General features: G+C 37.6%; 1 protein-coding gene across 1 annotated transcript; it reads right to left on the bottom strand.

Moving 5' to 3' along the window:
* Nucleotides 1-1,752: 1,752 nt before the first annotated feature.
* Nucleotides 1,753-22,198, bottom strand: LOC106879425 (uncharacterized). The gene is made up of 16 exons (XM_014928981.3): nt 22,102-22,198; nt 18,273-18,665; nt 17,433-17,455; nt 15,948-16,039; nt 14,390-14,539; nt 12,891-12,985; nt 10,666-10,761; nt 8,987-9,133; nt 7,839-7,982; nt 6,746-6,892; nt 6,435-6,620; nt 5,729-5,860; nt 4,934-5,065; nt 3,590-3,724; nt 3,287-3,426; nt 1,753-3,018 (listed from the first exon to the last, which is right to left on the bottom strand). The coding sequence occupies exons 2-16, from the start codon at nt 18,506-18,508 to the stop codon at nt 2,405-2,407; spliced, it is 2,469 nt and encodes an 822-aa protein (XP_014784467.2). The 5' UTR covers nt 18,509-18,665; nt 22,102-22,198; the 3' UTR covers nt 1,753-2,404.
* Nucleotides 22,199-22,971: the final 773 nt, after the last annotated feature.

Below are 22,971 nucleotides of genomic sequence, written 5' to 3'. Positions count from 1 at the left end.
ATTATGTACATTTGTACTCATCTTATTAACACAACGTTTCGGCTCATATACCCTCCAGCCTTCATCAGGTGTTTTGGGGAAATTTCGAGCCTGGGTTCTCATTCGTAAGGTATTTTTCACTGCCTGAAATCGAACTCGGAATCTTGGGGTTAGTAGCCCGCGCTCTCAACTACGCCATATGCCCATGGGTTTTTTTCTTCAGAGCTTTCTAGATGTCGGCTACTTACATTAATTGCTGCTTTCACAGGTGGGTGATAGACTTAAGTTTCATAAACTTCTTAATCTGGCGTGTCTTCACCATTTCAAATTCTTTCATGTACGACTTTTCTAGATCTTGTTGGATTCTCTTTTTATCATCATCTCTGGTTATAATGGATCCTCTCACGGACGAGGGCATGTCCTGTCCTTTCCTCAACTCTTCTAGCTTTATATGAATCAAGCCAAGTGGTATTAGCTTTGAATCTACATCTACACAGGAAAGTTAGATGGTTTGAAAGATGAGCTAGTTTTTGATGGAGTTTCTCTATATGTCTCCATTGAAGTCTATATTTAAGAGATGAGGAGTTATGTACATTATTTACATTTGACGACTATGTCCTCATCTTGTTTGTTGTTAACACAACCTTTCAGCTGATATAGCCCTCCAGCCTTCATCAGGTGTCTTGGGGAAATTTCGAACCTGGGTTCTCATTCTTAAGGTATTTTTCGATGTTATAATTATTATTCAGGTCACTGCCTGGAATCGAATTCGGAATCTTGGGGCAAACTTTCGCTGTTTAATTTTCACAACAAAATATGTATTGTCTGCATGAACTGAACTAGTTTTTTTTGTAATATAATGTTAAGTTTCAGTTTCTTTTCAAATTTTTTTTTTTTTTTTGCATTCCAACATTTCACATAACTTTATTCATTAAAACTTCCATTGTTGAATACTGTCATCATAATGTCATTATGCACAAAATGCCAGCTTCCAAATCCTGTTTTTTGACTGGGTAAAAATGATCAAACTTTAAACCTTTGTAACATTTTACTAATTTTTCTAGAACAAATGAACACCAGATTTGACATAAAAAAATTACATCAATGTACCAAATTTGAATATTTTCACCTAAATTTAAAATTTAAAAAAGTGAAGCCAAACAGAAAAGACTTGACTTTGTAAATCATCAGTTGATCTTAAAAGTCACCTCAGAGTACATGGATGTATAACATTGAGCAGTTTGAGAAAAAACTGAATAATGAGGTAGCTATCACCTTTCGTAATAAAGCAATCACCATATAGTTGCAAATTTGTCTATTTCTGGCAATCGAGCAACTACAAAGCTACATTAGCAACTCCTTTTGCTGACATATGTATATATGAGGAAATGACAATGGACCAGGAGATGTGGCGATTTGCTGTACTCGATAAGACAATGTCAAGCTCAGTAGAATCACTCTGTCTTCCGCACACACAAGCTTGTCCTTTCAGATGTCGGAGCACTAAAAAAGCATCCATGCTGGTGCTGCATAAATGTGTCTGTGATAGTGACATGTAAAAAGCACCGAGCATACTCTGTTAAGTAGTTAGCGTTAGGAAGGGCATCCAGCCACAGCAGACAGTTGGAGTCCAGACAACTCCCTGCCAGCCAGCTCCATGTCAAACCACCCAATCCATGCCAGCATAGAGAGCGGACATAAAACAATGATGATGAATGAAATTTTGCTTTAAGGCTCAAATACTGTAAATACAGAAAACACAGGCGAAACAAATTTATAAGAAAAGCAAGCATATGGTTTTTATTTGACTAATGATGGAAAAATTATCAATCATCAGTAAATGTTTATACAACATGTGGGGTGAGCAATGTCCAGTATTAGCAGCCATATCTTTATTTATAAACTACCTTCCATATTGACATCCAAGACCCAGTTGGTGTTCATCCATTCAGAAATGTCCTCATTACCTAAATGTTCTTCTGCCTCTATCAAGTCTCATTCCCAATTATTTCAGTTTATCAGTTAGTTCCCTCCATAAAAAAGGTAATCTTATCTGGCTGTCTAAGACCACTATCCATGAGCTCCATTGGTAACTATTAGTAAACTAACCCCCCACCACACACCTCTCTAGACATCATGAAAGCACTTATTCCTTCTAGCCATAAACTCACTTTAAGACCCACAAGCTGTGTTCCCTATATCTTACAGATGTGAACTCCCTTGGGTTATCACGTTAGCTGTGAATTCAAATCACTTGAGTAAACGAGTTCACAGCAAATAAATCCGAGAGTATATGTTTTTTAGCATAACACTGCTTAGTGCTTTTATTGCTTGGACAAAAAAGATCATATGATGTTTTTCCTTTTCTCCATCAGGAATTAAAATATAAAAAAAAATTAAAGTGTATCTCAGACTTCATCTCCTTCTAGTTAAACAACCTGTTCTGACTCCCAACTGTACTTGATGGAAAGCCTTCATTTTGGTATCCTGTGTTATAAGCATTGAAATAAGGCTGTTGCATTTGTCCATTCTTGTTATTACCACCACCATGTATATTCAACATGATCCCATCCTGTGCCTGAGAATTATCAAACATATTAGTAGATTCCTGGTTGTACCCCATCCCTTCACTGTTAGTGGATTCCTGGTTGTGCCCCATCCCTTCACTGTTAATGGGTCCCTGGTTGTACCCCATCCCTTCACTGTTAGTGGGTCCCTGGTTGTACCCCATCCCTTCACTGTTAGAGGGTCTCTGATTGTACCCCATCCCTTCACTGTTAGTAGATTTCTGGTTGTACCCCATCCCTTCACTGTTAGTAGGTCTCTGGTTGTATCCCATCCCTTTACTGTTAGTTGTTTTACTACTGTCAACAAATGCTCCAGTAGTGTCACGCCCTGTTGAATTCACGGGGTTACCAAACCACTGGTCATTGGGTTGGTTCATGCTACTGTTGCCAATGTCTCCATACGTGTGGGACCAGCTGTCCACCTTCCTATCTACACTGCTGGAATCCCAAGATCTCTGGTTAGATCCACCACCTAAAAGGAAGACACAGAAAAGGTAGTGTTTAAAGATGCACAAATATATAAACTGAAAATTTCAATAAATTAATATTAAAACAGAATAATGAGAGATATAAAGAAAAGGATTGTATTGAAAGAGGGACTGCTTCAGAAGGCACAGAGAAACAGTGAAAATACTATATTCGGAAATAGAGCGTACAAAATTTCATCTGTGGGTGAGTGAGTGAAATGGAGACGGGGAAAGAGGTGATCAAAAACATCGAGTAAAATAATAGAAACTTACCAAGAGAACTTCTCATTTGACCCCTTCTATTACGAGAGGATGTATTTCGGCTGTCAGGATCTTGTTCTCGATTAGGGCCAATATAACTTCTTTCAGGTTCTCTACTTCGACCCATGTCTCTTCTTGCATCAAAGCCTATCCTGGAAAAAGAAGTAAATCAGACAGAAGAAGGGCAAATTTACTTTGTTATAGAAGTATTTAGAAACATATCTGCACAAAAGACACTTTGATATTTGGTTTCTAAAACTAAAAATTCAGCCTTTAAAAAAAAAAAAAAAAAAAAAAAAAAAAAAAGAAAATTACCAGTTTTCATCTGTTCGAGACCAGTCATCATTTCTGCCTTGAAAATCTTGCGAAGGACCCATTTCCCAACTCGTCATTCCTCTTTCTGTCTGACCAACCCATCTTCCATAATCTGTATTGCCATATTCATTATAGCTGACAGAAAAAAAGAGAAATGACATATTATATGTAACCATGTACCTCCTCTATAGCAAAATACCTGTTTTTGCCTCTCTGTTTTTCTGTCACACTATAACCTTTCTTCATCTGACACAAGATCACCTGCTCCAAAATTCCTTGTCTTGCAGGTTACTTGGTGACCCTGCCAGTGCTGGTGCCACATAAAAAGCATCCAGTCCACACTGTAAAGTGGTTGGCTTTTGGAAGGGCATCCAGCTGTAAAAACCATGCCAAGACTGACCTCACCTGTGCTGGGGTTGTGTAAAAAGCACTCAGTCCACTCTGTGGGGTGGTTGGTGTTAGGAAGGGCATCCACCCATAAAAAACATGCCAAAACAGACACGGTAGCCTGGGGTAGTCTTCTACCTGGCTGGCTCCTGTCAAACCAACCGACGCCAGCATGGAAGGCAGACAATGATGATGACGATGATGATGATATATATCATAAACACAATCATTATCATTTTAACATCTTCTTTTCCATGTTTACATGGTCTGATGGAATTCACTGAGGTGGATTTTCTACAGCCAGATGCTCTTCCAACTGCCCACCCTCACTTGCTTCCAGGTAAGGTTATATTTCCCCCTCCTAGCTGGACAAGTTTACACCTGCAACTGGAAATGATCAACACCACTTGTGTGACAGTGAGGCTTATTTACAACTATCATGCAATGACAAGGAGACACAAACACACAAATATATTACATATGACAGGCTTCTTTCAACTTCTCTCTAACAAATCCAGCTACAAGGTTTTGGTCAGCCTGTGTCTTTAGTAGAAGATACTTGCGCAAGGTGCCACGCAGTGGGACTGAACCTGAAAGTATATAGTTATATCATCATCATTGTTTTATGTCCGTTTTCCATGCTGGCATGGGTTGAACAGTTTGACAGGAGCTGACCAGCTGGAGAGCTGTCCATACTCCAATTGTCTGTTTTGGCATGGTTTCTACAGGTCAACGCCCTTCCTAATGCCAACCAATTTACAGTGTGCTGGATGCATTTTTACGTGCCAGCAGTACGAGTGCATTTTACATGGCATCGGCATGAGTATACACATACACACATGAGTACAAGAGGTCAAAGGCTGAGAAAGGAAAGAGAAAAATAAACCCAATGTAAAACTACACAATTCCAGTAAATAGGAAGTAAGAAAAGAACTGACTCCATCATGCAAAACTTACTAGGATTCATTCTGGAATGGGGGTTCATATCTAGGAGCGTTGTTGTTATAACTGCTCCTCCTGGATCTTCTGGGTCTGTTCCAGTCTTTATCCCCACGAGGTCTCTTCATAGAATGAGTCATTTCCTCCGGTCTATTTTAAACAATAAACAGCAAAATAAAGTTAACAGAAGTAAACAACTATAGCACTGAATGCAAATAGAGGATAAGATAGTGAATAGTCTTAACTCCGAACAATAAACAAGAGTGCTTGCTATGTGGTTGTTCAAGCAACTAGAAACAGCAGCCAAATCTTTAAATCACTCTTTGTGGCTCCCTGATATAATGCTTTGCTTCCACCGTTTCCCCAGTCCTTCCAAGCCTGTCTCTTGGCTCTTATAGCACTGTCCACTTCCTTGTCCCACCACCAAGTCACCGTCGGCCTGAGACTTTGCATCAACCACAGATTTGGTCAGCAGTACCCAGTAAACAATATATATTATGTAGATAAGTAAGGGAAAAGTGTATCTGTTTATTCCACTATTAGTTTATACACACACATACATATGTGTGAGAGTAAGTATGTATATACACAAACATATAATACATGCATGAATATATGGGTGTGAGAGAGTGTGTACACAGACAAATACACATATAACGCAGATGTTTATATAGTCACACACAAGAAGTCAAAATTGAGAAAAGAAAAAGAAAAAAAAAAAGGGGGGGGGGAATTAATGTTAAACATCACAATTTCAGTGAATAAGAAATTGATGAAACCCTGCAGACAGGGTTTCCAGTACACACAGCTTACCGAGATTCATTCTGGAATGGAAGATCAAATCTAGAAGTGTTGTTATAATTGCTCATGCTGGGTTGATTGGGTTCATCATGTTGTTTCCTTTGATTCAGAGATTTCTGTATGGAATGTATAAGTTCTCTCAGCCTGTTTTAAAGAATAAGCAACAAATGAAGTTAACAATTGCTGCACTGAATGATAGCAGGTAATGGGAAAAGGGAGTAAATAGTCTTAAATCCGAATAATACACAACTAAGCTAAGAAGAGCTAAGAAGCGTACTTCTATGTGATTACTCAATGAAAAACAACAGCCAAATCTTTGACAAAATCACTATTTATTGGCTTAAAATTTTAAATGGATGCAACAGATAATGTAGGCCTACATTATGTCTAAAAATAGATGAAATGATCAAGACTGGAGTACCTTTGATCAAAGGTCTGCTCAATTTGATGAAACCTAGGAGTAAACAACACTAGCTGTGGATTTAGAACCACAAAACAAGAACAATTAATGACTAGTGTTGACCTCTATGAAAAGCTGGTATATGCACCAACACTGACCAACACAGAGGCTGGTGCATGCACCAACACTGATCTACATGAAGACTATTGTTTACAACAAAACTCATCTATATATCAGCACATGTTTAGATCAACATGGGTTTTATACAGTTAAAATCAAAAGTAAAAGTTAAGACTTTTAAATAACAAGCAAAATTACTGTTTAAGTTTTTCTTCAATTTGTCTTTCAACTTTCTTTTGAACATTTGGGAAAGGAAACGTTTCTTGCTTCTTCATTTGTTTTTCTTCAGGGATATCCAAGTGGCTTACACCTTCCAAAACTCTCCCAGTCATCTCATTACTCTGAACTTGTTTTCCATAATCCGTGTTCTTATATTCATTACCACTGAGAGAAAAAGAGATAAGAAATGATACACACACACACACTTGTAAGATGCCAATGTTAAAAAAGGTAAAAGAAATTTTAATTTAGAACACCACATTTCCAGTAATCTCTATCACACAGCTTACCGAAACTGACTTTTTAATAGAAGTTGTAATGCAGCGAGTATAGGGAAATTTCTCATTATCGATCCCATGGGTCCAGCCGAGAGTGCTTCTTTACGGGGACTGCTTCCATCCTGAAGGTTCTGCATGAAACCGATCGTGTCTTTCAGCCTATTTTAAATAATAAACAACAAAATAACATTAACAAAAGTAAACAACCCCTCTACTGAATGATAAGCAGATAGATGATAAGATGATAGTCTTAACTCTGAACAATAAACAACTAGGACACCAGTTGTGCCAACAAGAGTGTCTTTATGTGACAGCTAAGGCAACTAAAAAATAGCAACTAAGTTTTTGTCAAATCATTCTTTGTTGCCGTAAAAATTTAAATGGACGCATCAGATAATGTAAGCCTATATTATGTCTAAAAACAGATGGAATAATTAAGACTGAAATACCTCTGGTCAAAGATCTGCTCAGTATGGTGAGATATAGAGGTATAGTGACAGGTATGTATGTACACTAGCACTTGTAAAAGTGCCAAAGGCAAAAGTAATGTTAATTTAGAACACAGCAATTCTAGTACAGTAATCACTTGCCATATCATGGTTCGTCTATCAAGCCCTCAGTACATCGTGGATTTTTCAGGCTAATATATGTAAATTTATATCACGGACTCCTCAGTATATCGTGGATTTCTGAGGCCAATAGATATTTCTATTTTTTGAGATTTTAATTATTCCTGTAGTAAAATAAGCATTTTCATGCCTAAAAAATTCATAAATTAATCAATAAAAATACAGTACTGTATAACACATTAATTAAGATATATTAAAAGAAAATACGTAATGTACCGTAGATGAGTAAACAAAGAATCGCACACACTGTACGGAAAACTAAAGCCGGGAGACGAGTGTGTGGTGTTGTTTTGCATTTATAATAAAATAAATATATACAAATTATAAAAGTAATACAATATACAGTACATTACTGTTTCTATTTTGTGGACTTTCATCTATCATGGGTTTTTTTTTAAAAGCAACACCTGCAATAGTCAAGGGATTACTGTAAAATGAAAGCAATGGTATATTGGTGTGCATCACACACAGCTTACCAAGGTTGATTTCGGAATGAACGTTCAAATAGAGAGGGGATATGGGAATTGTTCCTCCTATTCCTCTTTCTCTTTGATTGTGTGGGTCCATCTGGGTTGCTTTGATCTTGAGGTTGGTGCATGGAATGGGTATTTCCTTCCAACCTATTTTAAACAATAAACACAGTAAAATGAAGTTAACAGAAATAAACAATTGCTGGATCGAATGATAAGCAGTGAGAGGAAAACATATTAAATAACCCTAACCCTGCAGAGTAAGTGACCAGAACACCAACTGAGCCAACAGAAGTGCCTCCATGGTACTTGACAGACTAGAAACAGCAGCCAAATCTGAAAAATCATTTGCTAAAGGGAAAAAAAAAAATGGATTCACTGAATTGTCTCCATCACACACAACTTACTGAGATTGATTGTGGGATGGAAGTTCAAATATAGACAGAATATTGGAATTTCTCTCCTTTGATCCTGTAAGTCCACTGGAGAACTCTCCCTTACATGGGTTGCCTCGATCCAGAGGTCTTTTCACAGAACGTGTAATTTCTTGCAGCCTATTTTAAACAATAAGCAACAAAATGAAGATACTGCGCAGAATAAGCAGCTAGAGGATAAGATAGTAAATAACTTTTTACAGAAGGGTAAATGATCAGAGTACTAAGCAATATAGTACTCAACATACTAGAAACAGCAGCTAAATCTTCCTACCAAAAAAAAAAAATGTGGTTGAGCCTGTGTAATAAGAAGTTAGCTTCCCAACCATATTGTTCCAGGTTCAGTCTCACAGCACAGCACCTTGGGAAAGCATCTTCTACTGCAGCTCTGGGTCAACCAAAGCCTTGTGAATGGATTTGGTAGATGGAAACTGAAAGAAGCCTGTCACTGTGTGTGTGTGTGTGCATGTGTATATCCATTTATATGTTTGAGTCTTTGTGCTTATCCATTACCAGTGTTGATTTGCTTACTTCCCTATAACTTAGTGATTTGGCAAATAGAGATCGACAGAATAAGCACCAGGCTTTCATAAGAACTTAGTAATGGAGTCAAGTTGTTTGACTAAATGTTTCATAGCAGTGCCCCAGCATGGCCACAGTCCAATGACTGAAACAAGATGAAGGGTAAAAGATAGATTGTTTCCATCATGCACGACTTACCAAGATTGATTTTGGAATGGAAGTTGAAATATAGAGGGGGTATGAGGACTGTTCATCCGTGATCTCATGGATCCACCTGAGAACTTTCGCTTATTTGCATCTCTTGGATCATTAGATATTTCCATGGCATTTCTCATCTCATTCAGCCTATTTAAAACAATAAACAGAAAAATAAAGTAAACAACTGCTGTACTGAATAATAGAGAAAAAGATAGTAAATAGTCAAGACACCACCGAGACAACAAGAGTGCCTCTATGGCAATGATTCCCAACATGGGGCATACATTCCCACCAGTGGGGCCTGGGAAAATTGTGGTAGGGTGTGGGAGTTAAAATTTTTTTTTTTGTTCTTTAGTGGGATATGGAATTGTGAAAATCTTTCTACAGCAGACTACACCTATATTCAGCCTAACCAAGTTAATCCCTCTGGTCAAGCATACTGTATGAAGACTGTTTGCTACAGTATAGCGCTATTCTAATGCCCTAGTGTGGATATTTCTTTAAGAAAAGTATATAATTATGAAAGGCGTGGCTGTGTGGTAAGTAGCTTGCTCCCCAACCACATGGTTCCCGGTTCAGTCCCATTGTCTGGCACCTTAGGCAAGTGTCTTCTACCATAATCTCAAGCTGTCCAAAAAGCCTTGTGAGTAGATTTAGTAGATGGAAACTGAAACAAGCCCATCATGTATGTATGTGTATGTATCTGTATACATATATATATATATATATATATATATATATATATAAAAGATAAAGTTGTTTTTTTTCCAACTACCAGTGGGACATATATTTTTCTGGAAAGTTATAGTAGGGCCTGGGGAAAAATAGGTTGGGAAAACTGCTCCATGGCATTCAACATACTAGAAACAGTAGCCAACTCTTCCTTTAGAAATAAAAAGAGTTTTAAAAAACCGTTCCTCACCATCTCTCAAAAAAAGAGAGCAAAAAATCAGATACGTTGGACAACATAGTTCTCAAGTCTTAAAAATAGGTTGAATGATCACAGCTTTGACTATAGGTCTACACAATCTGGACTGATCAAGAGTTAATTTATAGCCAGAGAATAAGACAATAAACAGTTCCAATACCAATACAACAGCTGACATACCAATGTAGATAATGGCATTTATTCTCTGCTACTGAGAAACAAGAGACCTTCACAGTATATAATTTCATTTTTAATAAGACAAGGTTGCTTTATAAATATATTGCTGTCAATCTTGATTAAGTGGACTATGAAGAAAAATATTACAGCAGAAGTGTTAAGACCTGTCCCTCTGGCGGTGAAAAGCACTTGTGGCAGTGCCATGTGAAAGCACCCAGCACCCACTATAAAGTGGTTAGTGTTAGAAAGGGCATCTGGCTGAAGAAACCATGCCAAACCAAAACGGAAGTCTGGTGCAGCTCCCCAGCTTTGATCAAATTATCCAACCCATGCTAGCATGGACAATAGATGTTAAAAGATGATGATGATGATGAACCACAATTTTATTTAGCTTGACATATCTTCTCAAACACAGCTAACTGCCAAAAGTCTCGGTTCCTTGTCAAGCAAAACACCAGAAGTTTCAGTCCCCAAGGGGAATAAAATAAATTAGTCAAGTTAAATAAGTGATGTCAAAGACAATGATAAAAAAAAATTAAGTTGACAGAGTAACAACACAATCTGTCTCACTCACAGCAACACCTCTGTCCATAGAAAATTCAGTTCAAGAAGTTGTCTTCCGATTTCACATTTTGATAGGTTCAGATTTTCTATTTTCATTTTCTCCCACCTGAAAAGTATGAAATAACATAAATAAAGATATCAAAAAATTTTAACAAAAAGAAAATGAAAATCATAGTCTACACACACCAACCTGTAACTAATCTGACTGGTATTACTTTACAGAATATCCAAGAAACTTTCTTTGGAATCTCTGGGAAAATTAAGTATTTGTCCCAAGATCACTTTTCTAACCTTCTAATAGCTTTGTAATAGATTTTAATGATGTGATTATTTTAGAATGCCATTATAAGGTGAGTATGAAAGACTTAAGTTTGAACAAAAAAAACAGCAAGAATATTTCAACCCGATACGGAAGGTTTTAATACTAAAGGGTTTAAACATAGACAGGATAAAGAACAGCTTGTTGACATAGGGTATTTTTGAGGTATAAGGATAATATATAAACACATTTTGTTTTTCAGAAAAGAGAAGTCACATTTGGACAAAGTAACAGTGTGCCAGACAAGAGACAAACATCACTGTGAGCTGGACAGAGACATTTAAGTATCAAGTTAACAACATTCACATAACAATAAATATGTAGCATGTAGAGGTACAGTTTAGAGAGTATGTGTGATTGGTTGACCTATCTTTTATCTTTTACTTGTTTCACTCATTAGATTGCAGCCATGCTGGGACACAAGCTTAAAGAATTTTAGTTGAATGAATCACCCTCAGCACTTATTTTTTTTTTTTAAAGCTTGGTAGTTATTCTATCAATCTCTTTTGCTAAACCACTAAGTTATTGGGACATACATACACACACACCAAAACCAGTTGTCAAACAGTGGTTAGGGACAAACACAGACACAAAGACACACACACACACATATATATATATACAACAGGCTTTTTTCAGTTTACGTCTAACAAACCCTACACCCACAAGGTCTTGGTCGGTCCAAGGTACCATACAGTGGGGCTGAACCCAGAATCATGTTGTTAGGAAGCAAGCTTCTTACCATACACCCACACCTGTGCCTACAAGAAATCTTGAACATATAACATCTTCCTTCTATCATCTTAAAGAATACATGTACTGGATAAGATAGTTCTAAAGATAGTCATAAAAAAATGGGATGGTTACAGCTGGAATGCCTTCAATCATATGTCTGCATAATAAGATTTGATCTGAGACTAAGCAACAACACAAACAACAGTTCACCACAAGAATCGAGAAACTGTATGTCTGACAATCATTTCATTAAATGTCCATGCTAAGGAGTATATCCTCTTTTCATCTCTATAAAGAGTAAAATATTTTCAGTAATGCCCAACCAACTGGATTTTTTCCTCTTGACTTACCTCCAGCTTTTGAAACAAATTAAATTCTAAGTTCATCATAAGCCAAATGAGCTATTCAAAAGATTTCAAAATGATTTATAACTCAGTCAGAAAAGGAAAAGCTGTACACAAAATTTGTTTTTTTCAGTTTCTCCAAGATTGATTAGAAAAAGGGAAGAAGCTATCCTTAGATTAAATACCTAGCCTGAAAGCTTGAAAGAGTGTATACTCTGCTAAAAGCAGCCAAGGACCAGATGTTGTGTTAAACCAGGTGACAGGAGTATTCTTTTACCAAAAACTGGAATAGCCCCTCAGACGAGGCTTAACATAGTTTGCATCTACCAAAATTTCACTAAAAAAGCACTGGTCAATCTGAGCATATGATACAAGACACTTGCCCAATGTGTTGCACAGCAAAGCATGGCGGTGTGGTAAGAAGTCTGCTTCCCAACAACATAGCTCTGGGTTCAGTTCCACTGTGTGGCACCTTGGGCAAGTGTCTTCTACTATAGCCTTGGGCCGACCAAAGCCTCGAGTGGATTTGTTAGATGGAAACTGAAAGAACCCGTCGTGTGTGTGGTTTTATATTTGTCCCCCCACCACCACCGCATGACAACAGATGTTAATATGTTTACATCCCTGTAATCCAGTGGTTTGCCAAAAGGAGACCAATAGAATAAGTACCAGGCTCTTTAACAAAAAGTCCTGGGGTTAATTTGCTTGACTAAAACCCTTCAAGGCAGTGTCCCAGCATGGCCACAGTCAAAAGACAAAAACAAGTAAAAGAATAAAAGATTACAATGATGGAATCCAGAATTAAGCAATTATAATTTCAGTAGAATTTCAACAAACCTTAACTGTTCACCAAGTTGAAACAATCTCAAAGACTCCTCCTGTTTTTGAGAGAGTTCAAGTTTTCTCCACAGACTGTTATGTCTCCATCGTTTCTGATATAAAACAACATAAAATGTAGAAAAGAAAACCGCATAAAACTAACAAACCATATAAAACAATCACCATCCTCATCATTTAACATGCAGGTGGCATGTAAAATACATTATTTTGAGAGGGGCCGTTGCCAGTACCGCCTGACTGGCCTTCGTGCTGGTGGCACATAAAAGCACCCACTACACTCTCAGAGTGGTTGGTGTTAGGAATGGCATCCAGCCGTAGAAACCATGCCAAATCAGACTGGAGTCTGGTGCAGCCATCTGGCTCACCAGTCATCAGTTAAATCGTCCAACCCATGCCAGCATGGAAAGCGGACGTTAAACGATGATGATGATGATGATAACCAGATATCTGTCTGTTTACTTTGATTACTACATGTGGGGCACAGCTGAGAAGGACAACAGCTGCTCTATCTGAAACACCAAGACTGAGCTGGTAGCCAAGATCAAGGTGGTGTTCAAATATCTTCCCAGGGACACAGTGAAGAATGCATGCACCAGGTTCTGAAGTTGTCTTGAGGCTGTTGTGGAAACTGAGAGCTGCTACCCTTAAACTGTTATCTCCCAGCCATAATCTAGTTTATATATATTTTTATTTTTTAAAATACTTTAATTTTGGATGAGATATTATGTTTTTATTTTTATTTTTATGCAAACTGTCAAATTTAGCCTGATCACCCAGTACATAAACATCTATCCTCTTTAAGCATTAACCATGTCAAATTTAGCCCAAATACCCAGTATATAAATAGACGGCCAGCTGGCAGAAACATTAGCACGCCAGGCGAAATGCTTGGTGGTATTTCGTCTGCCGCTACATTCTGAGTTCAAATTCCGCCGAGGTCAACTTTACCTTTCATCCTTTCGGGGTCGATATAATCGACTTAATCCATTTGTCTGTCCTTGTTTGTCCCCTCTGTGTGTAGTAAAGAAATAAGTATATAAACGTCTATCCTCTTTAACCCTTTCGGTACCAACCCGGCTGAAACCAGATCTGGCTCTGTAGTACAAATGTCTTGTTTTCGTAAGTTTTGAATTAAAATCTTCCACCAAACCTTAGTCACAATTTAGGTTTCTAACACTAGCTTAATGATAACTAAGCTATTTCACTAAATAATTGAAAGAAACACAGAGCATCTCGAAATAAAAATATTAACGAAAGGGTTAAGAGTTAACCATGTCAAATTTAGCCTGTACACCTGGTATATAAACATCTATCCTTTTTAAGAGTTAAACATTTATATTGCAATAACCTGATTGACTCAACTTGCTCCAAAACCTATATCTATTGGAAAAGATGACCATCAATATTCCAATAGTAAATAACAATAAAGCTCATCATATAATTCAGTAGTTGACCATCTGGTCTGAAGACAAACCAATAAAGAGAGGAGAACTCACCTTTTCAACTTTTATCTTATGGCCCTCAAATTTAGTTTGGTTCAGAAATGCAATACATTTTTCAGCCTCTTCAGGCTGAGACATTCCTATACTAGCACGATATTGAACACCAGATTTTTGTTTTTTTGATGATATACTGCCACCCAAAACCTGGTATGAACAGACGAAAACAGAAGTAGAAAATATTTAAACTTTAAACATGAAAAATTACATGTATGTATTCAATCCAAAAGTTAGCAACATCATCATCATCAACATCAATATCTTGAAAAAGGCAGCAAGCTGGTAGAATTGTTAGCACACTGGACAAATTGCTTCACGGTATTTATTTCTTCCGGCTTTGTGTTCAAAGTTCAAATCCTGCCAAGGTCAACTTTGCCTTTCATCCCTTCAGAGTCAGTAAAATAATTACCAGTCAAGCACTCCTCTGGAATTGCTGGCCTTGTGCCAAAATTTGAAATCAATATCAATATATTAAATATTTCAGGGTTTTTGTGTTTTTTTACTGATTCAAAAGGAAAGGGCAGTGCCCATGGTTTTTACAAGTTCTCCAAGGCTGGTAAGAAATATCAGAACTATTTCTTTTGAACAGTTGCAATTAATAGCTGCAGTGAAAGAATTCCAGAAAACCAGCATCCAGAGAGAAATGACTGAGTATAGTGGTTATTATGGGGCTGGGGTGGGAGGAGGAGCGGGGAAGTGAAGGAAAAAAAAAAGAATGAGTGCCAAAGTGGAGGTGGCACAAGATCTGCCTTCATTAAGAAACAGGCTATGGGCATGGCCTTTTTTTACTCCTGACAAAACCATTAAAAGAAAAAAAATTTTTAATGAAAACACAAAAAACTCCTGTAAAGAATTTTACATTTCTTCAATTTAAGATATATCCTGTTAATGTGCAATAATCTTTGGATATTGTACATTATCTGTACATTATTTGGAGAGAGGAGAGGATGGGAAAGACATGTTTTTGGAATTAAGGTAGGTGTGTGTTGGCAAGTGACTCCATACCAATCAGTCAGGTGACATTTAAAAAAAAATTTTTTTTATGCAGCCTGTTAGTAAGAGCTGCTGTTTGCAATCAAACAAAGAACTGTTAAAGAAAATTGTTTATGAGATTTAATGTTATTTTGTGTAATCCAGGGAATATACAAAGTGTTGGAGTAACAGAAGATCATGATAACAATCTTGAGAGGAATCTTCATTGTATTTTCACCACAGAGCAAAACTCTACCAAAAACACTTGTAGTTCAGGAAGAGTGACTGGTATGATTTACCCACCACTGACAACAAAAGACAAGAGCAAAACTTAACATGCTTGCCTAACTAAGCATACACAACTACATTGTCAAATGTCATTAAGAAGACACCTCCAGCACTTTGAATCCCTCTCTCTTCTTAGCAACTATCAGTAAGGCTTTCATAAATGTGAGATACATAACAACACATACAAGGTTGCTGTTGGTATTTTGAATATAAGTACTAATGAGTAATTACTATCATTAATTCAATAATAAAAAACATTATGTGAAAATGAAGAAGAAAATTTCATTCAACATACTGTGCCGTACTGGCTACAAAGCCTTTTCAGCTCATCCAAACAGGTCTTTGAAGTAAAACCTGTGATCCTCAAATTCCAACGGTGGTTCCGAGCTATTAAATGCAGAAAAAACACTCGACAATTATATATACATATATATACGCACACACACACATACATACATACAGGGTGTCCCTAAAGTCTGGACACATAGGCAAAATGTATATTTTCACAAAATACACATAAAATTTTCAACAATATTTTATACAATTGGAAGATTAACAAATAACATCTTCAAAACGATTTCCACCATTTCTGATGCAAAAGGTTGATGCATTTTGCAAGATTTACGTGAACCCGATTAAATAACTCCACACTGCCATCAATCTGAGCACATTCACTCTTATATGCATTCCATCAAGTGGTGTTGCACCTGTGATTTTCAATCAGTACCTTTTCTCCCAGAAAAATTAAAAAAGAAGTCAAGGGGGCTAAGATCTGGTGAACAAGGAGATCACTCCACAAGATTACATCTTCCAATCCAGTTAGGGAAATAGTCATTCAGCTAATCTCTTACCACTGTGGCAAATTGGAAGAGGTGTCATCTTGTTGGAACCACCCAAAGTTCTTCACCTAGCTTTTTCAAAGTTGGGGCATTAACTGGTTTCTTAACATGGTGAGATAAGTCTCATCTGTTACACATTCACTGAAGAAAAAATGGCCCCAACACGAGATTTCCTAGTGTCCAGACTTTAGGGACACCCTATGTGTGTGTATTACACATATGAAATGAACCAATAAATATGCAACACAACTCTTCTGCTTATATTCTTTTATTGGTTTCAGTCATTTGACTGCAGCCATGCTGGAGCACCGCCTTTAGTCAAACGAATCGACTCTCTTTGTAAGCCTAGCACTTATTCTATTGGTCTCTTTTGCTGAACTGCTAAGTTACAGGGACATAAACACATCAACATTGGTTGTCAAGCGATGGTGGGGGGAACAAACACAGACACATAAACATATATACATGACGGGCTTCTTTCAGTTTCCGTCGACCAAATCCACTCACAAGGCTTTGGCCGGCCCGAGGCTATAGTAGAAAACACTTGCCCAAGGTGCCAAGCAGTGGGACTGAACCCGGAACCGCATGGTTGGGAAGCAAGCTTCTTATTTCTTTATTGCCAACAAGGGGCTAAATATAGAGGGGACAAACAAGGATAGACAAACGGATTAAGTTGATTACATCGACCCCAGTGTGTAACTGGTACTTAATTTATCGACCCCGAAAGGATGAAAGGCAAAGTTGACCTCGGCGGAATTTGAACTGAGAATGTAACGGCAAACGAAATACCGCTAAGCATTTCGCCCAGTGTGCTAACGTTTCTGCCAGCTTCTTACCACACAGCCACACCTGCGCCTGTTCAAATTTCAAATATCTCAAACTGTTACAATAAGCTTAGAAAGTAAGAAAGAAAGAAATCCAAGAAAACATAGAAAACTTACGTTTGTCAATGTCCGACTGATCCCTGCAACAATAAAACAAAATGTTTAGAAATATCAGAAAAATATTACGAATACTGAATGCTAAGAGACAGAATAGAAATGTTATTTCAACATTCAAATAAAATAGAATTAGAAACAAATTTATATTATACAACTTTACATCAAGATTCTCAATCTAAACAACCAGGCAGAGATATATTGAAGTTTACAAATAAATAAGCAGTGTATATATACATATGAGTGTGTGTGTGTATATATGCATATATATAAAGGGTTAACAGTGAAAGCCCATGAGCGTCAGGCTCATAACCATGAGGTAGTGAGTTCCGTTCCTGTACCGGACGGTGTGTTGTGTTCTTGAGCAAGACACTTTATTTCACGTTGGTCCAGTTTGCTGAGCTGTAGAAATGAGTTGTGACATCATTGGTGCCTTCGGCCATGACTGACCATGGGATTGCACCTAGAAAGTTACCCTCCCAGGCACAAGTCCGGGCAAGGTTGTTTTATGGAAGACCAGCAGTCGCCCATGCATACCGGCCTCCCCTCTCCACACCACCAGTGTTATCCAAGGGAAAGGCAAATGGGCCGATACAGCTTGGCACATGATGTCGCAACCCATTTCTACAGCTGAGTGAACTGGAGCAACGTGAAATAAAGTGTCTTGCTCATGAACACAACATACAGCCCGGTCTGGGATTCGAACTTACAACCTCACGACCGTAAGCCTGACACTCTAACCACTGAGCCATGTGCCTTCACACACACACACTGAGAAGTACGATCATTTAACTAATAACATCTTTAAATCAAAGCAATGGGAAAGATGACAAGTGAACCAACCTTTTTGGCCTAACATGACCTTTCATTTTAGTTTGCTCTGTTTCCTTCTGAGCATTTTCTTCAATTATTTTCTCCATTTCAATTCTGCCATTTGTTTCTTCATTTACCGTTGTGTCCATTTTCACATTATCTGTCTCGGATGCCATTAAATCAGCTTCTAGATCACTTTGTGTGTCATCAACATGTACAATCAGTGAAACATCTTTTTCACTCTGCTGATCGGGGGAAATATCCATATTGATTGTGTCTTTCAATGCAAATGGAGCTTCACATAGAACGCAGGTGGGTGTTGGAGATGAACTATCTGAGAGAGCTGTTTTGACCACAAATTTAAAATGGAGTTGAAATTTCACTTTTTTTTTCTGGAGGATGAAGATGACTGTTCAAACAATGCTACAGAAGGTAAATTCAAGAAAAAAGACAATTGACAGGAAATGAAAACTTGTTTAATCTTATTCATCAACAGACTACGGTATTTAAATCAGGGGCTCTCAACCATTTTTTACTTATGGACCCCTTTGATAACTATTTTCTACAGTCGTAGCCAAAAGTTTGGAACATTTTTTTAAAAACTGATATATTTATGCCCAAGTACAATTTGATTAAAAAATATACAACGTATACATTTGAGCAATTAATATAAAAATTCTAATTTTCAGACCGATGTTCCAAACTTTTGGCCAAGTAAGAATATACTGCAAATTTTTGTTTTTACACTATTATCATATTGCATTCACAGTATTTACTGTTTTACAAAATTAAATTAGAAAATTGGACAAAACAAAGAACACAAGTGAAAAAAATTAAAAAGAAAAAACCCAAAACAATTCACAACCTTTTGATGAAAAGTTGGGGGCACTGGAAAAACCTCTCTAATGGCTATTGAGGCACGCCAGCACGCTTGCAGCGTTGTTGCGAGTGATGGCAAGGCTGATTTGCTGGAACAGCCAAGCGCCCTGACGAGCCTCACCAGTTACCTCTGCAAGGTGGGTTGTCAGTGAAGACAAGAATCTCACAGTTAGTGGTCTGACCTCCACCAAACATCTTAAATGCCACAGGATGGAAAATGTAGTTGGCTGACAGATCGCACTATTTCAGGATTTTGTTCTGCTCGGCCACAGAAGCTGTGGATCTCGCCCTGACCACAGCATCCAAGATGTGAGAAGAAGCAAAGGAGTCGCTAACTATGACATCCCAGACAAGGTATCTGCTCTGCGACTAGGGGCACAGGGTGAGGCCATTAGGTCCGCAGTGGGAATGAACCTGGAACCATGTGGTTGGTAAGCAAGCTACTTACCACACAGCCACTCCTACGCCTATATGTAAATAAATATATATTTTTTTTTTATATACAACCATCCAGCATTCTGAACGCCTTTTTCTTTCATATGTATTAAATCTGTACATTGCCACCAATACTTCGAAGATATATATATGTATATACATACTCTTTTACTTGTTTCAGTCTTTTGACTGTGGCCATGCTGGAGCACCACCTTTAGTCGAGCAAATCGACCCCAAGACTTATTCTTTGGAAGCCTAGTACTTATTCTATCGGTCTCTTTTGCCAAACCGCTAAGTTACGGGGACATAAACACACCAGCATCGGTTGTCAAGCGATGTTGGGGGGGACAAACAGACATACAAACACACACACACATATATATATATACATATATACGACGGGCTTCTTTCAGTTTCCGCCTACCAAATCCACTCACAAGGCTTTGGTCGGTCCGAGGCTATAGTAGAAGACACTTGCCCAAGATGCCACGCAGTGGGACTGAACTCGGGACCATGTGGTTGGTAAGCAAGCTACTTACCACATAGCCACTCCTACGCCTATACATATATTCTTTCATTTGACTGCGGCCATGCTGGAGCACCGCCTAGTATTTATTTTATCGGTCATTATGTCGAACCGCTACGTTACGGAGACAAGCACACCAACACCAATTGTCAAGCAGTGGTAGGGGACAAACAGATACAAAGACATATACACACACACATATATATACACGACAGGCTTCTTTCAGTTTATGTTTACGAAATCCACTTACAAGGCTTTGGGGTCAATATAAAGATCTTCACCTGTCATAAATTTCGGTAAAATGGGTATATATTGATTTTGGCAAACTTACGGTATTAGTACCGTTACTGTCAAACTTGTTTACATTTGAAGAAGATCGTCGCTCTCCGTAAAAATTTTAATTTTTTTATATATGTAGGGTAGAGGGGGTATCTTTTCAAGTGGACGTAAAAGCGAAATAGACGATCATCTTCACGAATGTAAATAAACACACGTGGTTTGTAACTAGCAGTTGTGTGTTCTTGTAATGAAAGATCGCCATTTTTTTTTTATTTTTTTACGGAATCCCACGTTTTTGGTTATAGAGGATCCGATTCTGAAAAAAAAAAAAAAAAATCGAAAATCGGATTTTCAAAATTTCAATTCTGCCCCCTTCATCTTTCACTTTTTCCGGAATCTTTTGGTTCTTGTTTGCAGAATATGTTGAAAATACGAAGATTACGATTCTGAAAAAAATTTGTTTGTAAAATTTCAATTTTTCAAGAAAGAATATATATATATATATATATATATATATATATATATACCCCAGGCCTTCAAGCAGGCTAGCCACATGCTAGAAACAACAGCCAAATCTCAGAAAACTGCAATAACATAGTGTAATCAATCTACTCACTTTCTGCAAAGATTTCTTTCTGAATAATTTCCCACAGTAATTGAAATTTTGAAAATGCGATGTTTGAATTTTTTTTTTTTTTTTTTCAGAATCGGATCAAATCAATATATATCCATTTTACCGGAAGTTATGACGGAAAGTCCACTCTCCACCCACCCTCAAGGGTTGTCAGCGCGCATTTTGTCATATTCGTTTTCTACATACTTGTTAACACCTTCCTATGTGAAGATCTTTATATTGACAGGCTTCGGTCGGCCTGAGCTTTTGGAAGACACTTTCCCAAGGTGTCAGGCAGTGGAACTGAACCTGGAACCATATGGTTAGGAAGCAAGCTTCTTACCACAGCAACACTCAAACAAAATATGTAAAAAAAATTCATAGAGTTGAATTCTTTTTGTTTTTTTAAATGGGAAGATTTATCCCCTCGTTTTTAAGTTCGTAGTGTCCACAAATTCGACCAAAATCATAACTCTGTAGTTATGCCAAAAAAAAATCTGAAAAATCCTCGTCAAAACACTAACTCTAACTTATGCAAGCGACCTGTCCCTGACCTCCACCCTTTATTTTTATTTTTCAGAAAATGCTTACGTATTTGTTTTTTCTACACGTGGTAATTCATACAACCCATGAAAAAAGCATTTTTTTTTTAATGTTTCGAATTAAAAAGAAAAATTGGGGGTAATTTTTCGAATTTATTTTTAAAATCGGAGTTCGAATTTTGGGTTTAAATCCAAGCAACGGATTATTAAATGCGTTTATTTAGAAGAAAGATACTGTAAAACAACATCATCATCAGAGTGACAAAGAAAGGTAGGCGATCTTTCGTAGAGAAGGGTATTAAGTGGTTGGGAGATAGGCTAAAAATAACAGCTAAATAGTCCTTAAATCACACACCAACAAATCTTTTTTTTTTATTCTTGGTTTTGCATCCCGTGTATAAAACATAGATTCGTAAAAATTTTCTGAAAATAAAAAAGTTATGATGCGAGTAAATGGCTTAAGTAAAACAATTCTACCGTTCAACAGACATGTGCGTTCGTACGAACATGCGTGTGTGTCGTACAGACGCATGTCGGATTCGTTTATTCCCTATGTAGATATATTTAACAGGAAATATTGCTTACTTAGCTCTTCTGGACATTCATTTCCAATAATCTTGCCAAGATACCATCTTCCAGCATGCTTAAAACCATCCACGATATGCAATTGAAGGTTGGTTGCAATTAGTAGTTAACTCCCCTGTCTAAGCTGTTCTTTTCAGCACTAGATGGCAGGACCTGTATTTTGGGGAATTTACTCTTTTGTTTCAGTCATTTGACTGCGGCCATGCTGGAGCACCGCCTTTAGTCGAGCAAATCCACCCCAGTACTTATTCTATCCGTCTCTTTTGCCGAACCGCTAAGTTACGGGGACATAAACACACCAGCATCGGTTGTTAAGAGATGTTGGTGGGACAAACACAGACACACAAACATATACACACACACATACATACATATATATATATATATTAATATTAGGGACAAAATCCAAAATTACAGGTAAAAACTCAAGACCATATGTGGCAAAACAAGAGAACTGACAGAGGCTGGGGTCTGTATGTATTTACACACACACACACACACACATATATATATATATATGGGAGGTCAGGGGATCAAAGGATGGCAGCTAATGCAGGTTTAGTGGGATCCAAATATACAAAGCCAGCATTACTTGCCACAGTTTGAACCCCTGATCTCCCATTTTATCTACTTATGCCCATTTCCTCATTTGTCTCACCATGTAAAGCTTGCTCACTCACCCACTCCACCCTTTTCTTTTTCAATGACTCTCTAAGACCAGGGATTCTCAACCATTTTTTTCATCTATGGATCCCTTAGATTACTATTTTATTCCGGTGGACCCCATAGCCATTTGATAATTAAAAACTAGTTTGTCTTTCCCACAAACTTGTGTAGGCTGAAATTATGTAAAATGTTTGAGAAAAAGCC

This window comes from Octopus bimaculoides, chromosome 16 (genome assembly GCF_046866305.1).
Source record: "Octopus bimaculoides isolate indiv1 chromosome 16, ASM4686630v1, whole genome shotgun sequence".
Taxonomy (NCBI): Eukaryota; Metazoa; Mollusca; class Cephalopoda; order Octopoda; family Octopodidae; genus Octopus; species Octopus bimaculoides.
The sequence above is the reverse complement of the archived record's forward strand: the minus strand, read 5'-3'. Positions and strand labels throughout refer to the sequence as shown.